Source organism: Peromyscus leucopus, chromosome 16_21, assembly GCF_004664715.2.
Source record: "Peromyscus leucopus breed LL Stock chromosome 16_21, UCI_PerLeu_2.1, whole genome shotgun sequence".
Classification (NCBI taxonomy): domain Eukaryota; kingdom Metazoa; phylum Chordata; class Mammalia; order Rodentia; family Cricetidae; genus Peromyscus; species Peromyscus leucopus.
The window spans coordinates 27,427,400-27,445,192 of NC_051084.1; the positions used below are offsets into that span (position 1 = coordinate 27,427,400).

Here is a 17,793-nt window from a genome sequence, read left to right on the forward strand (position 1 = left end):
CCGTTCTGTCCCATTCTGTCCGTCTTCCCCTCCCCCCCAGCACACACAAACACACACAGGCACACATGCTTGAGCACACACACACACACACACACACACACACACACACACACACACGTCTTTGTGATAAAGACAGTGTGCCCATACTGCTGAAAAACGGCAGCAAATTCCTGAACGATGTTCGCGTCATCCTTCAAGCCGGTACTTAATGCTTAGGTTATACCAGCTTCCTTACAGCTGCTACTGCCCTATAAGTGGGGAGGAGATAGGCAATGTGGGCACACTTCTGTGTGTGTGAGGAAATGTGCACATGTGTGTATAGTTGGTGTGAAAGCCAGAGGTCAACTCAGAGTTCTCTGTTGCTCTGTCTTAGTTTCCTTTCCTGCGGCTGTCATAAAATACCCTGACAAAAGGACATGAGTGAGAAAAAGTGTATGTACCTCATGGAGCACCCAGGCTTTAGATCCAGGAGTGTGTGTGTGTGTGTGTGTGTGTGTGTGTCTGTGTGTCTGTGTGTGTGTGTCTGTGTGAGCACGCACATATACATCCACGCATATGTAGAGGCCGGATGAAGATTTTGAATGTGTTTTAATCATATCTATTGCATACACTGAAGTCAAGATTCACCGAGCTAGCAGAACAGGGCGGTTAACATGCTGGTAAAAAGTCAAAGTGTTAATATTCAATTTGCCGATTGCTTTTCTCACGGCCCATCACCAAGCCATCCTTACCCTACGTTCATGACACCCACTGTGGATCGCATACAGCATCCTTCATAAATCCCCTCACACGGTAGGTGTTCCCCATGTTTCCTTTGAAGTTCAGGGCTGTGTTTACCAGTATCTTTATGTAACTAAGTAGCCAGTTAACAAACGTTAGAATGCTTGTTTTAGAATAATAGGAGTAAATTGAGTTGGGTTTAGTACCTCATGAAAAGTTTCCCCGTAGTATTCCCAAGAGATTGCTTTGGCCCTGTTATAATCCAGAAGGATTCTTAAACATCAATAATAGATGTTCAAATTACAGCTCTTGGTAGCACTGTGTTTTATATAATTGTGACTGTGATTCCTCTCAGTTCTTAACACCAAAGCCCACACATTCTTGTTACCCACTGTACTGGGCAGCTGATCCCTGGTACAATATCTCCCCAGGCGAGGGCTCTGCCCACAGTGCTGGAGGCTACCATAACCTACTTATCTTTGGTTTAGGAGCCTCTAATCAAATCGTGGCATTAGAAACATAAAAATACACTTTTCTCTGCTTCAAAAGTTCCCAGCGCCTGGACCATTAATCTTGAAAGGACCCAATGACAAATAAAATTGCCGAAAGGAACCACATAGCTTACCTTCTTGAAAAATGAGCACCATAATTAAGTGAATTTTATAGGGTGTCACATGGTCAAAAATAGATAAGAATTGGGAGAGAGAGAAGGATTGAGGTGTGTGTGTGTGTGTGTGTGTGTGTGTGTGTGTGTGTGTGTGTGTGTATGTTTCATTTTTCCTTAATGATGCTCATGGGAATTTTGCCTCTTAACATGTGTGGAGGAGCCTGCAGAGACCAGAAGATAGAGTTGGATCCCCTGGAACTGGAGTAACAGTTAAAAGTTACCACATGGATGCTGGGCTCTGAACCCAGGTCCTCTGGAAGAGCAACTGGTGCTCTTAATTGCTAAGCTGTGTCTCCAACCGCTCTGTGTGTGTGTGTGTGTGTGTGTATGTGTTTTACTCAAGAGGTTTTGTCAGTAGAAGTAGCCACAGAGGTGAATGTTAATTCTGAAAGCAATGTACTTCATTTATTGATTTACCATTTCTAAGAGTAGAAGATTTCCAAACGATGTAAACTGTCAATTTGGAAAGCCCCAGCAACTACAACCCACTATGAAACGTATTTGAAATTCCTTTTCATTCTGAATTTGTAGGGTCAGTCTAGACATTCTGCAAAGATTTGATCTCCCATTGGATGACCTTTTTCAAGAGGCATTAGACATCCTTCCAGTTCTAGAACTGCTTTGGTCAGTGTTTGAGTTAGGGTGCAGTGAGCAGATTGAAAGCCACATTAAGTTTACAGCATCAAGAATTTGTTGTAGGGGACGGCCTCGGCAGTGGGGGATGACCTCAGCAGTGGGGGATGACCTCAGCAGTGGGGGATGACCTCAGCAATGGGGGATGGCCTCAGCAGTGGGGGGACGGCCTCAGCAGTGGGGGATGACCTCAGCAGTGGGGGATGACCTCAGCAGTAGGGGATGGCCTCGGCAGTGGGGGATGACCTCGGCAGTGGGGGATGACCTCGGCAGTGGGGGATGACCTCGGCAGTGGGGGATGACCTCGGCAGTGGGGGATGACCTCGGCAGTGGGGGATGACCTCGGCAGTGGGGGATGACCTCGGCAGTGGGGGATGGCCTCGGCAGTGGGGGATGACCTCGGCAGTGGGGGATGGCCTCAGCAGTGGGGGATGGCCTCGGCAGTGGGGGACGGCCTCAGCTTTGGGGTACGGCTTCAAGTATTGGTATAAAAGCATTGACGAAACGCTATATGTTCCCTGGGCTAAGACTAGAGAGAGGTTGGACTGCCTCCACCCACAAGTTTCAGGCATGTGCTTGGAAGAGTTGGAGTTAGAGGGAGCCACCCAAACATCACTGTTACTCTTTGAGCTCAGGGAAGAGCTCTGGGGACCTCAAAACTAACTGTCCATGTTCAAGGGCTTCTGGGGCTGTTGAAAGAAAAGCGAGTCTAGAATTAAAGGTTAGGGTGTTTGTTGTCAGGGTGAGCCCTACCACAGAAAGTTCTGACCTGTGTGTGCCTGGCCACACCAGCAGGAGCGTGCAGGGCCTGCAGCCCGGGGTAGTGCGCGCCTGTGCTGCACTGATTGCAAGCTCTTGGCCTTTCTTCAGTCATAGGCTTTTGCTATCTAGACTACTGTGGACCTGTCATCGGATACAAAAAATGTCATGGGCAATGAGTAATTATTAATAGTTGGCTCACAATATTCGAAGATGTTGCTTCTAATGCAGACTAGGCATACATCAATACCCACTCTCTTAAACCAGTCATGGTTACGGTTGGTTGGTTTTTGGCAACTTGACACAGCTAGTTTTCTGGAAACTCTTTTGGGAACTGCCTTCTCTGGATTGTCTATGGGCAGATCTGTGGGCCATTTTCTTGATTGACTGATGTGGAGGGCCCAGGCCACAGGGGGACTCAGCCGTGGGCGAGAGTTCCTGTATGAAAACAGGTAAATAAGCAAGCTCCACAGAGCAAGCCAGTAAGCTGCGTGCATGCATTCAGTTCCTGCTTCCGAGTTCCTGCCTTGAGTTCCTGCCTTGGCCTCACTCAATGATGGGCTATGATGTGAATGTGCAAGGCAAAGAAACTCTCTCCTTCCCAAGTTGCTTTTGGTCATGGTTTTATCACAGCAGTAGAAAGGAGACCAACCAGGATGGTGTCCTTTAAGGAATCACCAATAATCCCCAGAGCCACAGTCTGGGGAAGAGGCTGGGACATGCTGCTTTGTATGTCTGCTCTTTAACTGCTTCCCCAGAGAAGCACAGAGGACACTAAGATCACTTCAGGGGCTTTGACCAAAGAAGAGTTTGACCTCTTGCTGAAGCTGTATGATCGTGATCCTCCGTTCTTGTCAGTCACAGGCTGCATGGCCACAGAGAAAAACGGCTGGCTTCGTTGGTGAAAAGCCACCATTTTCAGAAAAGCTTGGGAAGCTGAGGGGGTCAGAACTTCATGGCGAATTTCTAAAGCCTTCCAGAGCTGGGTCAGAACCGCTGGGACGGTTCCTCGTCTACTTCTGCCCCTTCCTCTCATTTCTGTGTGTGTGTGTGTGTGTGTGTGTGTGTGTGTGTGTGTGTGTGTGTGTGTATCTGTGTGTCTGTGTGTCTGTGTCTGTCTGTCTATATCACAGTCTGTGTGTAGAGGTCAGAGGACAGCTATTGGGATTTGAACTTAGGTCATCCTCGGTCGATGGCAAGCTGCGCCTTTGCCTGCTGAACCGTCTCACTGGCCCCTACCTTCTTCTTAGAGACAGGGACTTTTCACCAATCTGGCCCAGCTGGCAAGCCAGCCAGTTCCAAGGACCTGACTGTCGCTGACCCGTAGTGTTGAGGTCATCAGTGTTCTGCTACTCCTGGGTTTCATGTGAGCACTGGGTTTCAAACTCGGGTCCCTACGCTTGCTGAACCGTCTCCACGGCCCCTTCCCCGTGGTTTCTTAATCTTTCCCTTCCGACATAGGGAGCTGTGGCTTCCCCACTTCCCTCCCTCCCATTTTGATTTTTCTAGAAAATGATAGAGGAACAAGTGATCTATGTCACATTATCGACTGATGTATTTTTTTATGCACTGTGGTTCATGATTCCAGTAAATGTTTTTGTTTTACTACAAGAAAAAAAAAAAAAACCCAACTCACCAGTTCCTCATTAAATGTTACTTGTATATTATTAGTTGGGCACTTTGGGTTTATTAATGAGTGCAATAATAAAAGTGCGGGCTGTGGAAATGAATCAATGGGTGTTTTTATTTAAGGCATAGGCAGAGTCTGTACAATGGCTGCGAAGGCCTCGCTGTCGCTGAGGGCCCCTACTCGTCCAAACTTGTCTCTGATTGCTTTAAATCAAATAGGTCCAAGCACTTCATAAAAATGTCTTTGTCAGCCTGGTTTTGCTTCTAAACCTATTCATCTCTGTCAGTTTTTAATATTAGTACCAGGCTCCTGGCCATAGTCCATTAGTACTGTACTTAATTGCTCATGTTACAGATGATTACCAATATAAAAAGCCTCCGTGTTTTCCCATCGCGAGGCTGTTGCTATGTAGATGCCTCCGACTCAGCAAAGCTTGTGAAATGTGGCTGCTTTCAACATTTCTTGCTGAGATTTATAGATTAAGTTACTGTAGATGACGCCAAGGCAATGTCTGTGTTCTTCTGGGCAAAGGGCTCTTCTGAGTACCACAGTTTCTTTCTTGTCCAACCTTGAAGATGCCCTGAATTGCTTTATATTTTTACCAGTTAAGGAACAAAAACAAACAAAAAAAAAATGACTACTTCTGTGGACTTTTCATGGCTTGATTTTTCTGGAATAGTAATTCATTTTAAAGGCTTTGTTTCCATATGCAAATTTTCTTTTTTTTTTTAAATGTTTTTGAAGCACAAGTTGTGGGGGGAATCTTTACACAAAATACTAGATTACTGGTTTTAATTTTCTCGAATAAATTCCGTGGTCTGTTTGTGTGGAACACATGAAGTTGTTATTAGGGATTTGAAAAGGAGCATCAAGGCTAAAGTGCTTTGTGATGGGCTTTTCTGAGTATTTAGAAAATCAAAATCATAAGCAAATGTATTTGTTTGCAAGGAAAACGAGCCGTTCTTCTTCCTCGTCTTGCGTGCATAATGCCCAATTTCAAATTCTAACCTTCTGCTTTCCCGGAAGGGTTCCTTGGTCAAGACTGTCACATCACGTGGCTCAAACTGCTTTCTGCTGAGAGTTGGCTGAGGGTGAGCCACACCCAACCCAGATGCAGGGGGCAGAAACTGGGGGATGGACAGACCGGAGGGGTCTGCCTAGCTTGTTGGAGGGTGATGGGGGAGGGTGGAAGGGGGCGCTTCCTGCTCCAAGTAAGAGAAACGCTGTGCTTAGTATCAGACCCCAAATCTTTCAGGTTCTAAAAAAAAAAAAAAAAAAAGCTCAGCTAATCATAAGTCAGGGTGAGTTCTAGCTCTGTTCATGTCTCATACAGGAGTCCATGTATCCTTGATATCCTTCAAGCTAATAAATACACAGCTGAGAAAGTCACAATCGAGACCCCAGAATTTTATAGCTGAGGGCCCTAGGTCCCTCCTCCAACATGGCTGCTCTAGTGTGACCCATCTGTGAACTATTTGTTACCAGCCCATAAAACAGCTTAGTGAAGCCGGCTGGCTGCAGATAAGCTATGTGAACTCGCTTTGGATTGGACCAGAGTAATTTTATGTCTCCTGAATGTAATTTTAAAAAGAGAAAGAAGGAAAGAAAGAAAAACCAGGGCTTGTATTGTGTCTTTTGAACTCCTTTTTTTTTTCCTAATAACTCATTGTTAGTAGATTTTACCAAAGTCACAGAAGGGAACAGGTTGGGAAATTAGAAGAGTAACCCTTTCCTGGTCTCCAATGGACAAGTGTTGCTTCCAACCATGGTCCCAGATTCAGGCGGCTTTGATACACTGGTACATTGATTGGCTGAGATTGCTAAAAAACCACGGGCTTCCCGGAGCCCAGGCACAGGGTCTGGTCCTTCCTGGGTAGCAGTCTCCAGTAGCCACTGCTGGATCATTAGAGCCTCAGGGACTCCTGGGTTAGTCTAACCTAACAAGAGGTCTGACTCATGGACCGGGGAAAAGACGTAGACAGTTAAGACTTCAGAAATCAGAGATGTAATAGATAGAAGTGCAAAGAGGCAGCCGAGAAGGAAGAGAGCCTTTACACCCACAACGAGAAGTCTTCCTGTGGGACCTAGAATCCGAACTGGATCTTAAAAAGGCAGGATTAGAACTTGAGTCGGCCATCAAATGTAGAACTAAACTGTTTTTAGGGCAAAGACCTAGTGATGTCACCTCCCCTGAAACTTCCCGGAACACCCAATTCCACATCATGAACACGGTAAAAATGAATTTAAAATTAATTAAAAAAAAAAAAGGCAGTCCCTTTTTTTTTGAAAATGACTGTAAAGGGGTAAAGGGTGAGATTATGATTTCTAAGGCCCCGTTTCCCAATCGTGTGACTCAGAAGCATGACATGAGAGTTGGTCCTCTCATCTTCTAAAGATTTAATCCAACAGGTAGGTTACTCCGTTCCTCACCCGGAGTGGAGTGTTGAGCGGAGTCATATTTGCCTCCCGGCCACCATTTTGTTCATGGGAGTCCAAGTGAGTGGACTCTTTCGTCTTCCTCTCTCTGCAACATGGCCACTAAGCAAGCTCTCCCTGTCCCCTCAATATCAGAGGTTCAGCTGGTCCTTACTGACACCCAGTAGCCCCAGAGAGCCAAACACAGCTTGCTGCCACATCTGCACAGCTGTTCTTGGCCTGCCTCAAATTCCCACACCCCCCAGGCTTGCTCTTTGGTCAGACCAGAAACTGGTCAGCATCCCTCCCCGGAGTGACCTCTTATCATCTGGAAAGAATTTCTTCCCACAGGCCAGTCAGGTAATTTCATCCCCAACAGCCTCACCTTAGATTGCTCAGCATGCCTAAAATGTTCTGGTAACTTCCCAATGCCTGGAACTTTCCAGAAACTTGGGTAAAATGAAAACGAGACTCTAGCCAGATCCCAGAGTTTAAACAAACAAACAAACAAATGAATAATAAAAAAATAAATAAAAATCTTTTTCTTCCTCCACCTCCTTCTTCTTCAGCATAAGCAACAACATCTGAAAAGTCTCTATTTAAAAATTCTTAAATTTGCCTCTAGGTTCGCGCTGTAATTAATAGAAGTTGGAGTTTACACTGTGAGGGTAGAAACAGCCTCAGGCACACACTCTTCAAGCTGTCTGTCTGCCATGCTGGAAGCCGTGGCAAGTTCTTTTTCCACCCCCTTCGCCCAGAAGCTTGCCAAACAGCACTTTTTCCTTGTCCAAGTCTTTCATTGTCTTGTTTCTCTCCTTTCTTCGTGTCCTGTATCCACCTCCCTGCTTTGTGCGCTTAACAGTGGTGCTTAAAAAATTTTACGGGTCCGCCTGAACTTTATTGATCGTTTTCATCAAGCATGATTTTAAATTTGAGCATAGACTGTGTGCCTAGCCCCTTTTCTTTTTGATAAATAATAAGAGGTTTCTGCTTGTGATTGTCTCTACTTATGATTTTTTTTTCTCCTCCGGGCTTTATCATTAAGATTAAGGAACCGAATTCTCAAGAATGCCGCTGCACAAACATCTTTTCAATTATGAGAGTCACAGGCACGGGCCTTCACAAAGGAACTATTGAAAATTCAGAAAGCATGTTTCCAAAAGAGAAAGCAGGAGGGGAGGAAAAGCCTCAGATGACAAAAGAATGTAATTGTTTATCATTAAAACATATCTGCAGCCTGGCCACTGAGAATCTCTTGGAACATTGTGTTTCTGTACAAGTTGTTACAAAGTTTGGCCAAAGTTAGGAGTGCTGTGAGAAACTGGTGAAGGTTTCAGAAGCCCTGGCACCAACGGTGGCTTCTGGCATGCCAGGACTTCGTGCAATAGTCCTCGTGAACTTTTCCCTATGGGCTCTACCCGCCATCGTTTGTGGGATGCATATGATATTGAAAACACTAGTGACGCTTATTGATTGTTCTGGAAATGATGTCCCCTTGCCCTTGAAATGGATCCATGCCATCTCCAGTCAGAGTTTGTCACTGTTTTCCTGTTGAGAAGAATAATTACTACCCTCTTTGGGAGTGCAGCCTGGTACTATGGAGGGCAGGGCACTCCTGATGGTCCATTGTCCGTCGGGAGCGTGTATTGCGATCCCAGGCCATCGGATCAGCCTCCTGTAGCCCATTCTAGCTTTCTTCAGTACGGTCTTCATTTGGCAGGCATGGAAATAACATCAGCCTAGCCACAGAAATCCTCAGAAGTAGAAAGCGAGCATCACGAGGCCGAGCTGAAAAGAGCTCCATGAGAGGGACCATGGGAAACCATGGCCCAATAACGCTATGTCCTGGAGGTGAGATTTCATAGAGAAGCCGTTCTTGAGTCTCCCTTAGCTTTTTATAACAAATTGGGCCTCATAAACAAGATCAGCCCCTCCTGAAGCATCCTGGCGTATGTGACCAAAGGAGTGTGCCCTGCTCTCAAGCTGTGGGTCTGCTTCTGGCTTGTTGAATGGCCATGTGGATTCCATAGGCTCCATTGCCTCTGGGAAGAGAAGGCTCAGCCTGATTCCTTAGACAGCATTGTAGGAGCCTAGAACTCCCTTAACTTGGGCAGGTGCAATCAGTCAGGCTATCTTCTAAGGAGATATTTTGCCATCTATGAAGATGGCCACCCAGATACTGACACAGGAATTTCTGCCTGTGTTGAGATCTGTGTTGAGCTCAAACTCCGGGACTCGATAGCTGTGTGCTACTGTCAACAGCACAACATGACACTGTCATCTGCAAATGGCTTGGAGCCCATTCCTAGTTCTCCTGGGATGTATATTGCCCATGAGCCACAGGTCGGATACCCTGATTCCGTTCTGATCCTCAGTTTTGCTACCCACAAAATGAAGGTTACAATAATATGCACGTAGATATCTCTCTTTGTAAATGTTGAAAGGAAGACGTGCAAAATCTTAGTGTTAATGGGGACTTAATATGGTTGCTGCTATTGCTGTTATAATACCTAATCAATATATAACGATAACCTGTGCCGGGTGTGACTCAGCGATACAGCACTTACCTGGTGTGGAGTAGGTCATGGTTCTGTATATATATATATATATATATATATATATATATATATATATATATATCACCTTTTAATCCCCCTTCTTTGACCCAAGTCCTTGTAACCCCACTTCAGAGCACCCATAATCCTTAGCTACCTCTTCCATAGTGGCTCACTTTGATGGGAGCCAAGCCATCAGCTTGTTGGGTCTCAGAATGACATAAGTTTCTACCTTCTGCTCACTGAGGCAGGCTCACAGCCACCCTGGGACTGTGGTGAGGGTGTGTCGAAAATAACAGGAGGCCTAAGAACAAAGCTCTCTTCCCGATAACAGGAGTGGTGTGGCATTAATGTCAGTGTCTTCAAGCATGTTGTCTCCATTGAAGAGACAATCTCCTTGCTCCACAGGGTCACAGAGCGCATGTGTACATCTGGTTTCCGGTTTGTCTGATGCCTAAATACTGTTCTGCCATTTTCACAGGCGTGGGCTCACACCGGGGAAGATGGGCAGCAGGTACCGTCAGTCACGGCTTCAGTCCTCATTTGTACCTCAGTGAGGGTGTCCACTCCATTTTCACAAAGGGAAAAGGCAATTCGGCTGGTCCATATTTAATGAAAGATTGCTTCCCACACTTCACGGTGAAGTTGTATTTTCAATTTCTGCCTCAGGAATATCTGGCCAAGGCTTAGAATTTATCAAGCCTGGAATCAACTCAGAGATGTAATGAGTCCATTTGGGGTCGGGTCAGGTCTGAAGCCCCAGTGGAATCAACATGTTGTTTCTTCTTTTCTACTGCTACAAAGAGACCCTGTTAACGTAAGAGTAACCATAAGGAAACTAGTGTTTTTAACCTTGTATACACACCAGTTTTATTATCTCTGCCCCTAACCTGTTCTGCTCCAAATTATATAGCAAATGTTTAAACTTGAATTTTTTAAAAAAACTCATTAAATGTTGTGAGCGTGCGTATGAACTAGCTTAAGTAGGCTTGAGATTCCAATACAACCCTAAAGACTCCTGACTCCCTCCCTTAATTCTCTGAATTGAATCAGTTCCGGACATTATTCTAATATCCTTTTCAGGGCTCTCTATAAATAGATGGATTCTCATTTCTCCTCTTAAATACCATTTGCTAAATGTTTTGGCCCCAAAATTCCCTCCTTCCACACAAATACGCATGGATTCAGGAGACATCAGTGGTCACTCATTAGGATGAGACACAATATTATTTTTCCTCTTCTGACAGGGAAGGGAGGAGGTGTTAATAAATATGGGAGTCCTTTCTTTTGTATGAAGTGTAAATGACAGGACATGTGCAATCTATACTTCTCTGAGATCACACTGCTGCTTTTTTGTTGAGAAAAAGAGGCAAGGCGCTGGAGGATTGCAGACTTTGTAAATATAAAATTATCTGCCTCTGTGTTTAAAAATAACAATAAAAGGGAGAGAGAGTTGGCAAGTTGCCAGATTTCTTACGTTACAGTAATAGATTTGCTGACCCCTGACTTCCGCTGTAGAGAAATGTATTGAATATTTTATAATATCAGATGAGGCACATCTAAAATCCTAGTGTGCTGAGCGCCATTATTCAACTAGAGATTTAGCAAAGCCACGATATTTTCCAGTCCACAATTTCTTGTATGATGATAATTTACTGGCTCAGATATTAATAAATCAAGGCCATAATGCCATGGATTTGTTAATTTTAACTTGGGTTGATTTTTGAGTCTTCCTTATTTTTTTTTAAGGAAGAAGAATAAGGAGGGGGTAGAATCTGTCTTTTCACAGTGACTGAATTTAATAAGGATCTCTGTAATAGCAAAAGGCTCCCCTACTGTGTCTGCTCTGAGGTGGAAAAATGTTATTCTTGTATTATTCCTGGGGAAAAATAAAATCTCATGCTGCTCCAAATCTTATGCCTAGGAAAGGTGCTATTATTATTTTTTTTTAAATGCATGATGGCTTACCTAGTTCACATCCATTAATGGCATCATAAATAAGCATTTTGCTAATCTGAGCTATGAAATCTGGACAAGAAGAAAGACCCATTTATCTCCCCGGCTTTCAATCTCTATTCTAGATGCAGATGGGGGGTCTGTAGGGATTTACTAATGAGTGTATTTCTTCTCCTCCCTACTGCTTCTGCCCACCCAAGACTCAGCCGATGTTCTTTGAGTTGTAACACAATGAAAATATTTCTTCTGTGTAATGGATACATTTTTGCAAGTACTGGGGGGCCGGGAGTGGGTAATACATGTTTGCTTTTTATCTGTACAGTTTTGAAGCTGATTAGATCTTCATTGTCCTACCAATATTTGAGAAACAATCCTCTGAGAGCCACTGGCACGTTGCATTACACTGCGTTCTTTCATAGGCTACAAACCTGCACAGCTTCCTGTGTTGGGCCATGTTGATCTCATGGCGGCTAACCTGTTTTTTTAATGATAACATGTGTGTGCGCTGAACACTGCAATGTTCAGAAACCCATCATAGCTTTTGTCCTCTTGTGGAAAACCTCTAATAATCAGCTGATAAGATCACATCCTGTGGGGTAATTATGCTGCGCCGTGACAGAAGAACTTAGAAAAACACTCAAGGAAGTCACCACAAGCGGAAGTCACTGTATGAAACAGGGTTTGTTTGTGTGTGAGAAATGTGCTCTGTTCTTCAGAGCTGGGATTTCTACTGCTTTCTCTTTAACTGCTGCCTGTCTTGTTTTATTTCAGGAGCTTTTTTTTTCCCCCTCTGATCGACTATAATTATCTTGCAATGATTTAGAAATGGAAAGAAAAAAAAAAACAACCCACATTCGGTTGACCTTCACACACACACACACACACACACACACACACACACACACACACACCTCTGGAAGCTTTGAACAGGCAGAGTGTGTGTTTGGATTCAGTTTTACCCTTAGTCATGCCTCTTTCCAGATACAAGAAACATTTAATTCCTGATTTCCTGCCTTCTGGCTTCAGGCCTTTGACCGGCAAAGTGAAATATATTTTGTACTGCTGGAGGATTGCCAGCTGCTGAGTTGAGTCAAAATGAGAAAAATGAGAGAAGAGCAGGAGAGAGAGAGAGAGAGAAAGAGAGAGAGAGAGAATGAGAGAATATTGCCCATCCTCATGAACTTGCAAAACTGTAAGATAAAATCATGTTGTTTCTTGGTGTATGCTGGAGAGCTGAGTTAGCCTAAGACTGTTGCCCAGAGTGAGGGTCTTCTTAGGGTCCCCCAGGTGGGTCCCCACCTTGTTCTCTGCTTTCCTTCCTTCTCCTCCTCAAACTCAGCACGGTCACTCTCAAGCAAGAGGGTCCCTCCGGATGTCACCATCTCCATTAGAGAAGGGAACTGGGGGAAGGGACGTATCATAAATGGCAACAGCTGAAATACCAGGGCTTCTGAGCTCCTTGGTTCCCATGGCAACAAAACAAAAGCACAACAAACCTATCTGTCCCAACAATAAAATGTGTTTTCATTACAATCCATTTAAAATATTTTTTTCCAGTTTAAAATATTCAATGCATTTTGCTCCTGGTTGAAGAATCCCTTACCTTCTGATATTGGAAAAGGGAATAAGTCCCTGGCAGAAGAACCCAGAGGCCAGAGGAATTGGGGGGAATAAGTTATGGACTTTAAAGATGAGATAGAATAAATTCAAGTATGAACAAGACTGCCTTTTTCTCTCTTCTGCATAGTTATGCTCTTCCTTATGTAAACAGGCACTGTAATATTATGGTGGGAAGCAGGTATTTGGCAAACATATATTATTTTAGTAAGTCTACATTAAGAGAGCGGTTTCCAGTTTTAGCAGCTGTAACATGTTTAAACTCGGGTTGTAATGGGATCTGAAGATAACTATCCCCCATGGGTTGTGTTGATCTTCGTGGCTGGCCCATTGCCAGACAGAGGCCTCAAAAGTATTATCCATGCCTCCTTGCACATACCTTGTCTGAGCATGCTCAGTGAATGGATTTGGGTCCTAAAATACCATAAATCGGCATTCGACTTTTCCACAGTTTGCTTTGTTGTTAAAGAATGAACTCTCTATGTCTCAAATATCCCCATGTCTTTATTGTGAAACCTGCAACAGTGGTGTATATTTAAGGAGCAAGTAGGCAAATTGTACAATCAGAAGCCAATGTTAAGATACTCAACAAATATTCCAAATCAGGGATTTTTTTTTTTTTCTTGGCCTGGGTGTCTTAGTTTAAAAATAAAAGATTCCCAATATTTGAACAGATTGTTTTTTGTCAGCCAAGTACATTTTCTTCATTGAGTCAACTTGTCGTATTTAAAACAAATTATGTTTGCTGTATTAAGGCTCATATTTTTAAGGCTGAGTCTTGTATTAATCCCACAGTGAGTCATTAATCATACCAAATGCATTAGAAAAACTTTAATCACTGAAGTCGAAACTGGGATTGTAATGCAATCCGTGCCTTTTAATTACATCAGCTCTTTCCCTGTTCAGATCAAGAGCTGTGTCGCAAAGGGAACAGACTAAAACCAGAGCCCTTTGATGTTTCTCTTTTTAGAGCAATTTTATGCGCTTTGTTTTTTAAAGTTATGTAATTAAAATGCTTGGATTTTTCAGCCCTCTGATTTCTGTTGCTTTCGTGGTTAGCTGGCTTCCTCCTTGCTGGGGCCCTTTCTAACTTGGTACCCCCACTCTACTCCCGCCCCCTCCCAAAAAAACCAGACTTCCTGATAATCTTAAGGGGTAGAGAATACATCTGTTTTGGCCAAACTGCGCATGCCTCCTCTTGTCCCTTTATCTCAAGTGCTGGTCTTCTCAACGTGTGGGGGTGGGGAGTATCAAAGTCAGTATTATATTATATTTACATTATATATGATATATCTATTTTTCAGTGGTGTATATTCATTGTATCTAGGGTTAGGTTTCATAAAAGCAGTTTCTTTCAAATATATCATGTCAGGTCTACATTTTGAGGTTAAATACAAAGGAAAACTCTGGCCAGAGATGCAAACACATTCAAGCTCCAGGTCTAACAGATGTTGTGACCCTTAGGTGCCTGGTTTAATCTTGGGAGGATGATGATGACCATGGTGATGATTGGGATGATAACGACAACAATAACGTGAAAAGATGTGGTGGGGATTATGTGGAATGATTGGCATCTTGTACCTAGCCTGTCTTAGAATAGACACCAAATGAGGTCAGAGGCTATGAACGTTTTGTTCATGGCTGTATTTCAGGATCTGGAACAGTGCCTGGCATAGGATGGGTACTCGACGTGCATTTGACAAAACAGTAAATGGACAGCAGCTGTCATTATTATTCTGATGTCGTTGGCAGTCAGCCAAGTGCTAAGGGATTGTGACAGTGTCAACCTTGGCCACCTCCATTGGTGTCCTTGGTGTATCAAATCACAAAACCAAAAGGAGGGAAGTCTTCCAGAGACACATTTCGGTGATCAGATAACCAAGTATTACTAAGAAAGTAGATTACATTTGTTTGTGCATGGTTTTGCTTTGCATGGTTTCAGCTGCCCATGGTCAGCCATAGTTGGAAAACAATATTAATCTTGACTGGTTGGAGAGAGTCACATTTATATAACTTTTATTATGGTATGCTGTTATAATTGTTCTATTTTATTAGTTACAACTACTAGTCTCTTACTCTGCCAAATTTATAAATTAAACTTTATTAGGTATTTAAGTGTAGGGAAAGGACAGGATATATAGAGAACTTGGTACTAATAACAGTTTCAGCATCCATGAGGAGTCTTAGAATGCATCCCTACAGGTCTAGGGCAGAGCTACTACAGTAAGAGAAAATAAGCTCCAGAGCGATGATGTCATTAGAATTGGACAACTGATGTACCATCCCTTCTGCTTTCCTTCTTTCTAGGTTAATCCTACCATACGAAAGGTTTATCAAGGGAGAAGAAGATAAGCCTTTGCCGCCAATCAAACCCCGGAAACAGGAAAACAACTCACCGGAAAATGAGAATAAAACGAAAGTATCCGGAACCAAACGCATCAAACATGAACTGCCTAAAAACAAGAAAGAGAAAGAGAATACACCAAAGCCCCAGGATATATCTGAGGTGAGTTGCTGGGTCTCCCAGATACCAGCCCTGGGAGACACACTCTGCCTCTGGGGCTTCCAGACCCCAGAATCTCCACCAAGGTCTCTGTATATCTCGTGGTTGCTCTGAGAAGTCACCACCTCTAAGCTCTGGGCTGGCAAGAGGGTTAGGTGAGTGGCACTGGCCGCCAAGCCTGATGGCATGAGTTTGCTCCTCAGGGGACACACATGGTAAAAGGAGAGCACACCTCTGTCCGGAAAGTTGTCCATTGGCCTGCACACATGTACATAAAATACACAAATTCTCAAAAGGAACTTTAGGAACCCTTCACTTGTGGACTGGAGAGATGGCTCAGCCCTGAGGAACACTTGTTACTCTTCCAGAGGATCTAAGTTCGGTTCTCAGCACCCATCTTGGAGGGCAGCTCATAACTGCCTGTAACTACATTTCCATGGAATCCAGTGGCCTCTCCTGGCTTCTGAGGGCACCAGCACACACACGGCACACACACACACACACACCCCCACACACACACACCCCCCACACACAAATAATAATTAATAACTCATAGTAATAATTAATTAAAATAAATCTTCTTAAAGCCTGAAAGCTTTCTTTCCCTTGGGAGCTGAGATGCAATGGTGCAATTGTATTGTAAAGAGTGATCCAGGCTATGACGAGAATCTGGAAGAATCTGGAAAGACGAGAATACCCTGAAGGGACCTGGGAGCAAAGGCTCAGAATTGGAGACCAAACTAAAACCTCCTAAAACTCAGGAGTCCCCTAAGTAAACGTAGCTTCTTGGGGATTTCAGAGCCACCTTATTTAAGGAGTGAGTGTGACTTGGGGGGCGGGGAGCAGGTATCAGGGAAGGAAAGCTAATGAAGTCCCCGAATGTCTCCTCGGGTCTCTCCCCCCGATTTTAGGGATGTTTGCTTCTCATTCTTGACCTCCATTCAGTGTCCTTGGGTTGAGACCAATTTAGCAAGGTCTTTGGTCTGTCTTTTCTATGGAGAAGTTTTGAGTGATTCCACAGAAACCATTACTGTCTCTCGTATTAAGAGGTGGCTTCTGAACCTTTCAATTCAGAAGCCTCAGCCCCAGAAGCTATTAGCAGAAAGCAGGACTGGGAGCATCTAGCCAACCAAAAAAGGCTGAACTGGGCTCTGTTTCAACATGAATAATAAAAAAATCCTGCTGCCCATTTAAAAAAATAAGCAGTTACATTTGGAGACAGCATGTTCTAGGATTCAACCCCTGAGGGAATTTGGGTATTGATATTAAACACTCTCTAAAAATAAGGCTTATAATGACCATGTAAGAGACAGCTTCATTAAACACCAGTTTAAACACACAGTCTCTCTCTCTCTCTCTCTCTCTCTCTCTCTCTCTCTCTCTCTCTCTCTCTCTCTCACACACACACACACACACACACACACACACACAAACACACACACACACAAACACACATATACACACAGACATCAACTCCCAGCTGATTCCTCTTTAAAAAGATAATTTAATTTTAATACTTTGCTTCACTGGAGATGGAACCTCAAACCTTGGGTTTTGCACACAGTAGTGAAGTGTCCTATCATTGAGCTGCATCCCTGAATATTTGTTAGCTTTTTGTTTAGAGACAGAGACTCCATAAGTTGCTGAAGCTGGCCTGGAACTCATACTGTAGCCCAGGCAGGACTTGAACTCACAATCCTACTGTCCCAACCTGAGCCAGACCCGGATTGATTAGGTTTTATAATTATTTTAAGCTCTAGCAACTCCAAAAGGAAGACAATACAAGATGCTGCCAACTTCTAAACATTTGCAAGTTTGCAACATAAATGGCCCAAAGCAAGGAAATTCCAAGTTAAGGGTTACATTCCATTCCTCCTTGATCCTGCTGGCTTGGTGATTTATCCCAGGGCTTTGGATTGGTCAGTTCTATTAGACACCAGATCCACACCACAGCCAAAGCACCAGCGGATGCTTGGGGGGTCATGGGGCCAGCTGACCTTTGACTGGCTCCATCAGAGTGGGGAACGTTCGAAAACAGTGAGTTTGTGAACTGTGGGAGGGATCCTCAGTCCAACCATGGAGCCCATTAGCTCCATGAGGTGGTGACCATTCCCAAGAACAGAGTGAGGAGCCTTGCTACAAAGAGTCCAGCAAACCTCTGACAGCTGTGGAGCTCCCTATTCTCCACAAGGAAATCATCCCATTGCCAATGATAACCTTTCCTCAAGTGGGCTCTGGGCATCTGGAGCTTCTGTGACTTCCTGTCATAGGAAGTCCTGATATCTCGACCTCTTTGAAATGATCCATTCAGTAAGAACAAGGTCCACCGACTACCTAT

General features: G+C 43.9%; 1 protein-coding gene across 1 annotated transcript in view; it reads left to right on the forward strand.

Annotated features, from left to right (window-relative positions):
* Positions 1–17,793, forward strand: part of Arid5b (AT-rich interaction domain 5B) — a 180,707-nt gene that overhangs the window by 155,147 nt on the left and 7,767 nt on the right. Inside the window, exon 8 of the mRNA XM_028877205.2 lies at positions 15,260–15,458. Within this exon, the coding sequence (XP_028733038.1) occupies positions 15,260–15,458 (199 nt within the window). The remainder of the gene's footprint in view (positions 1–15,259; positions 15,459–17,793) is intronic.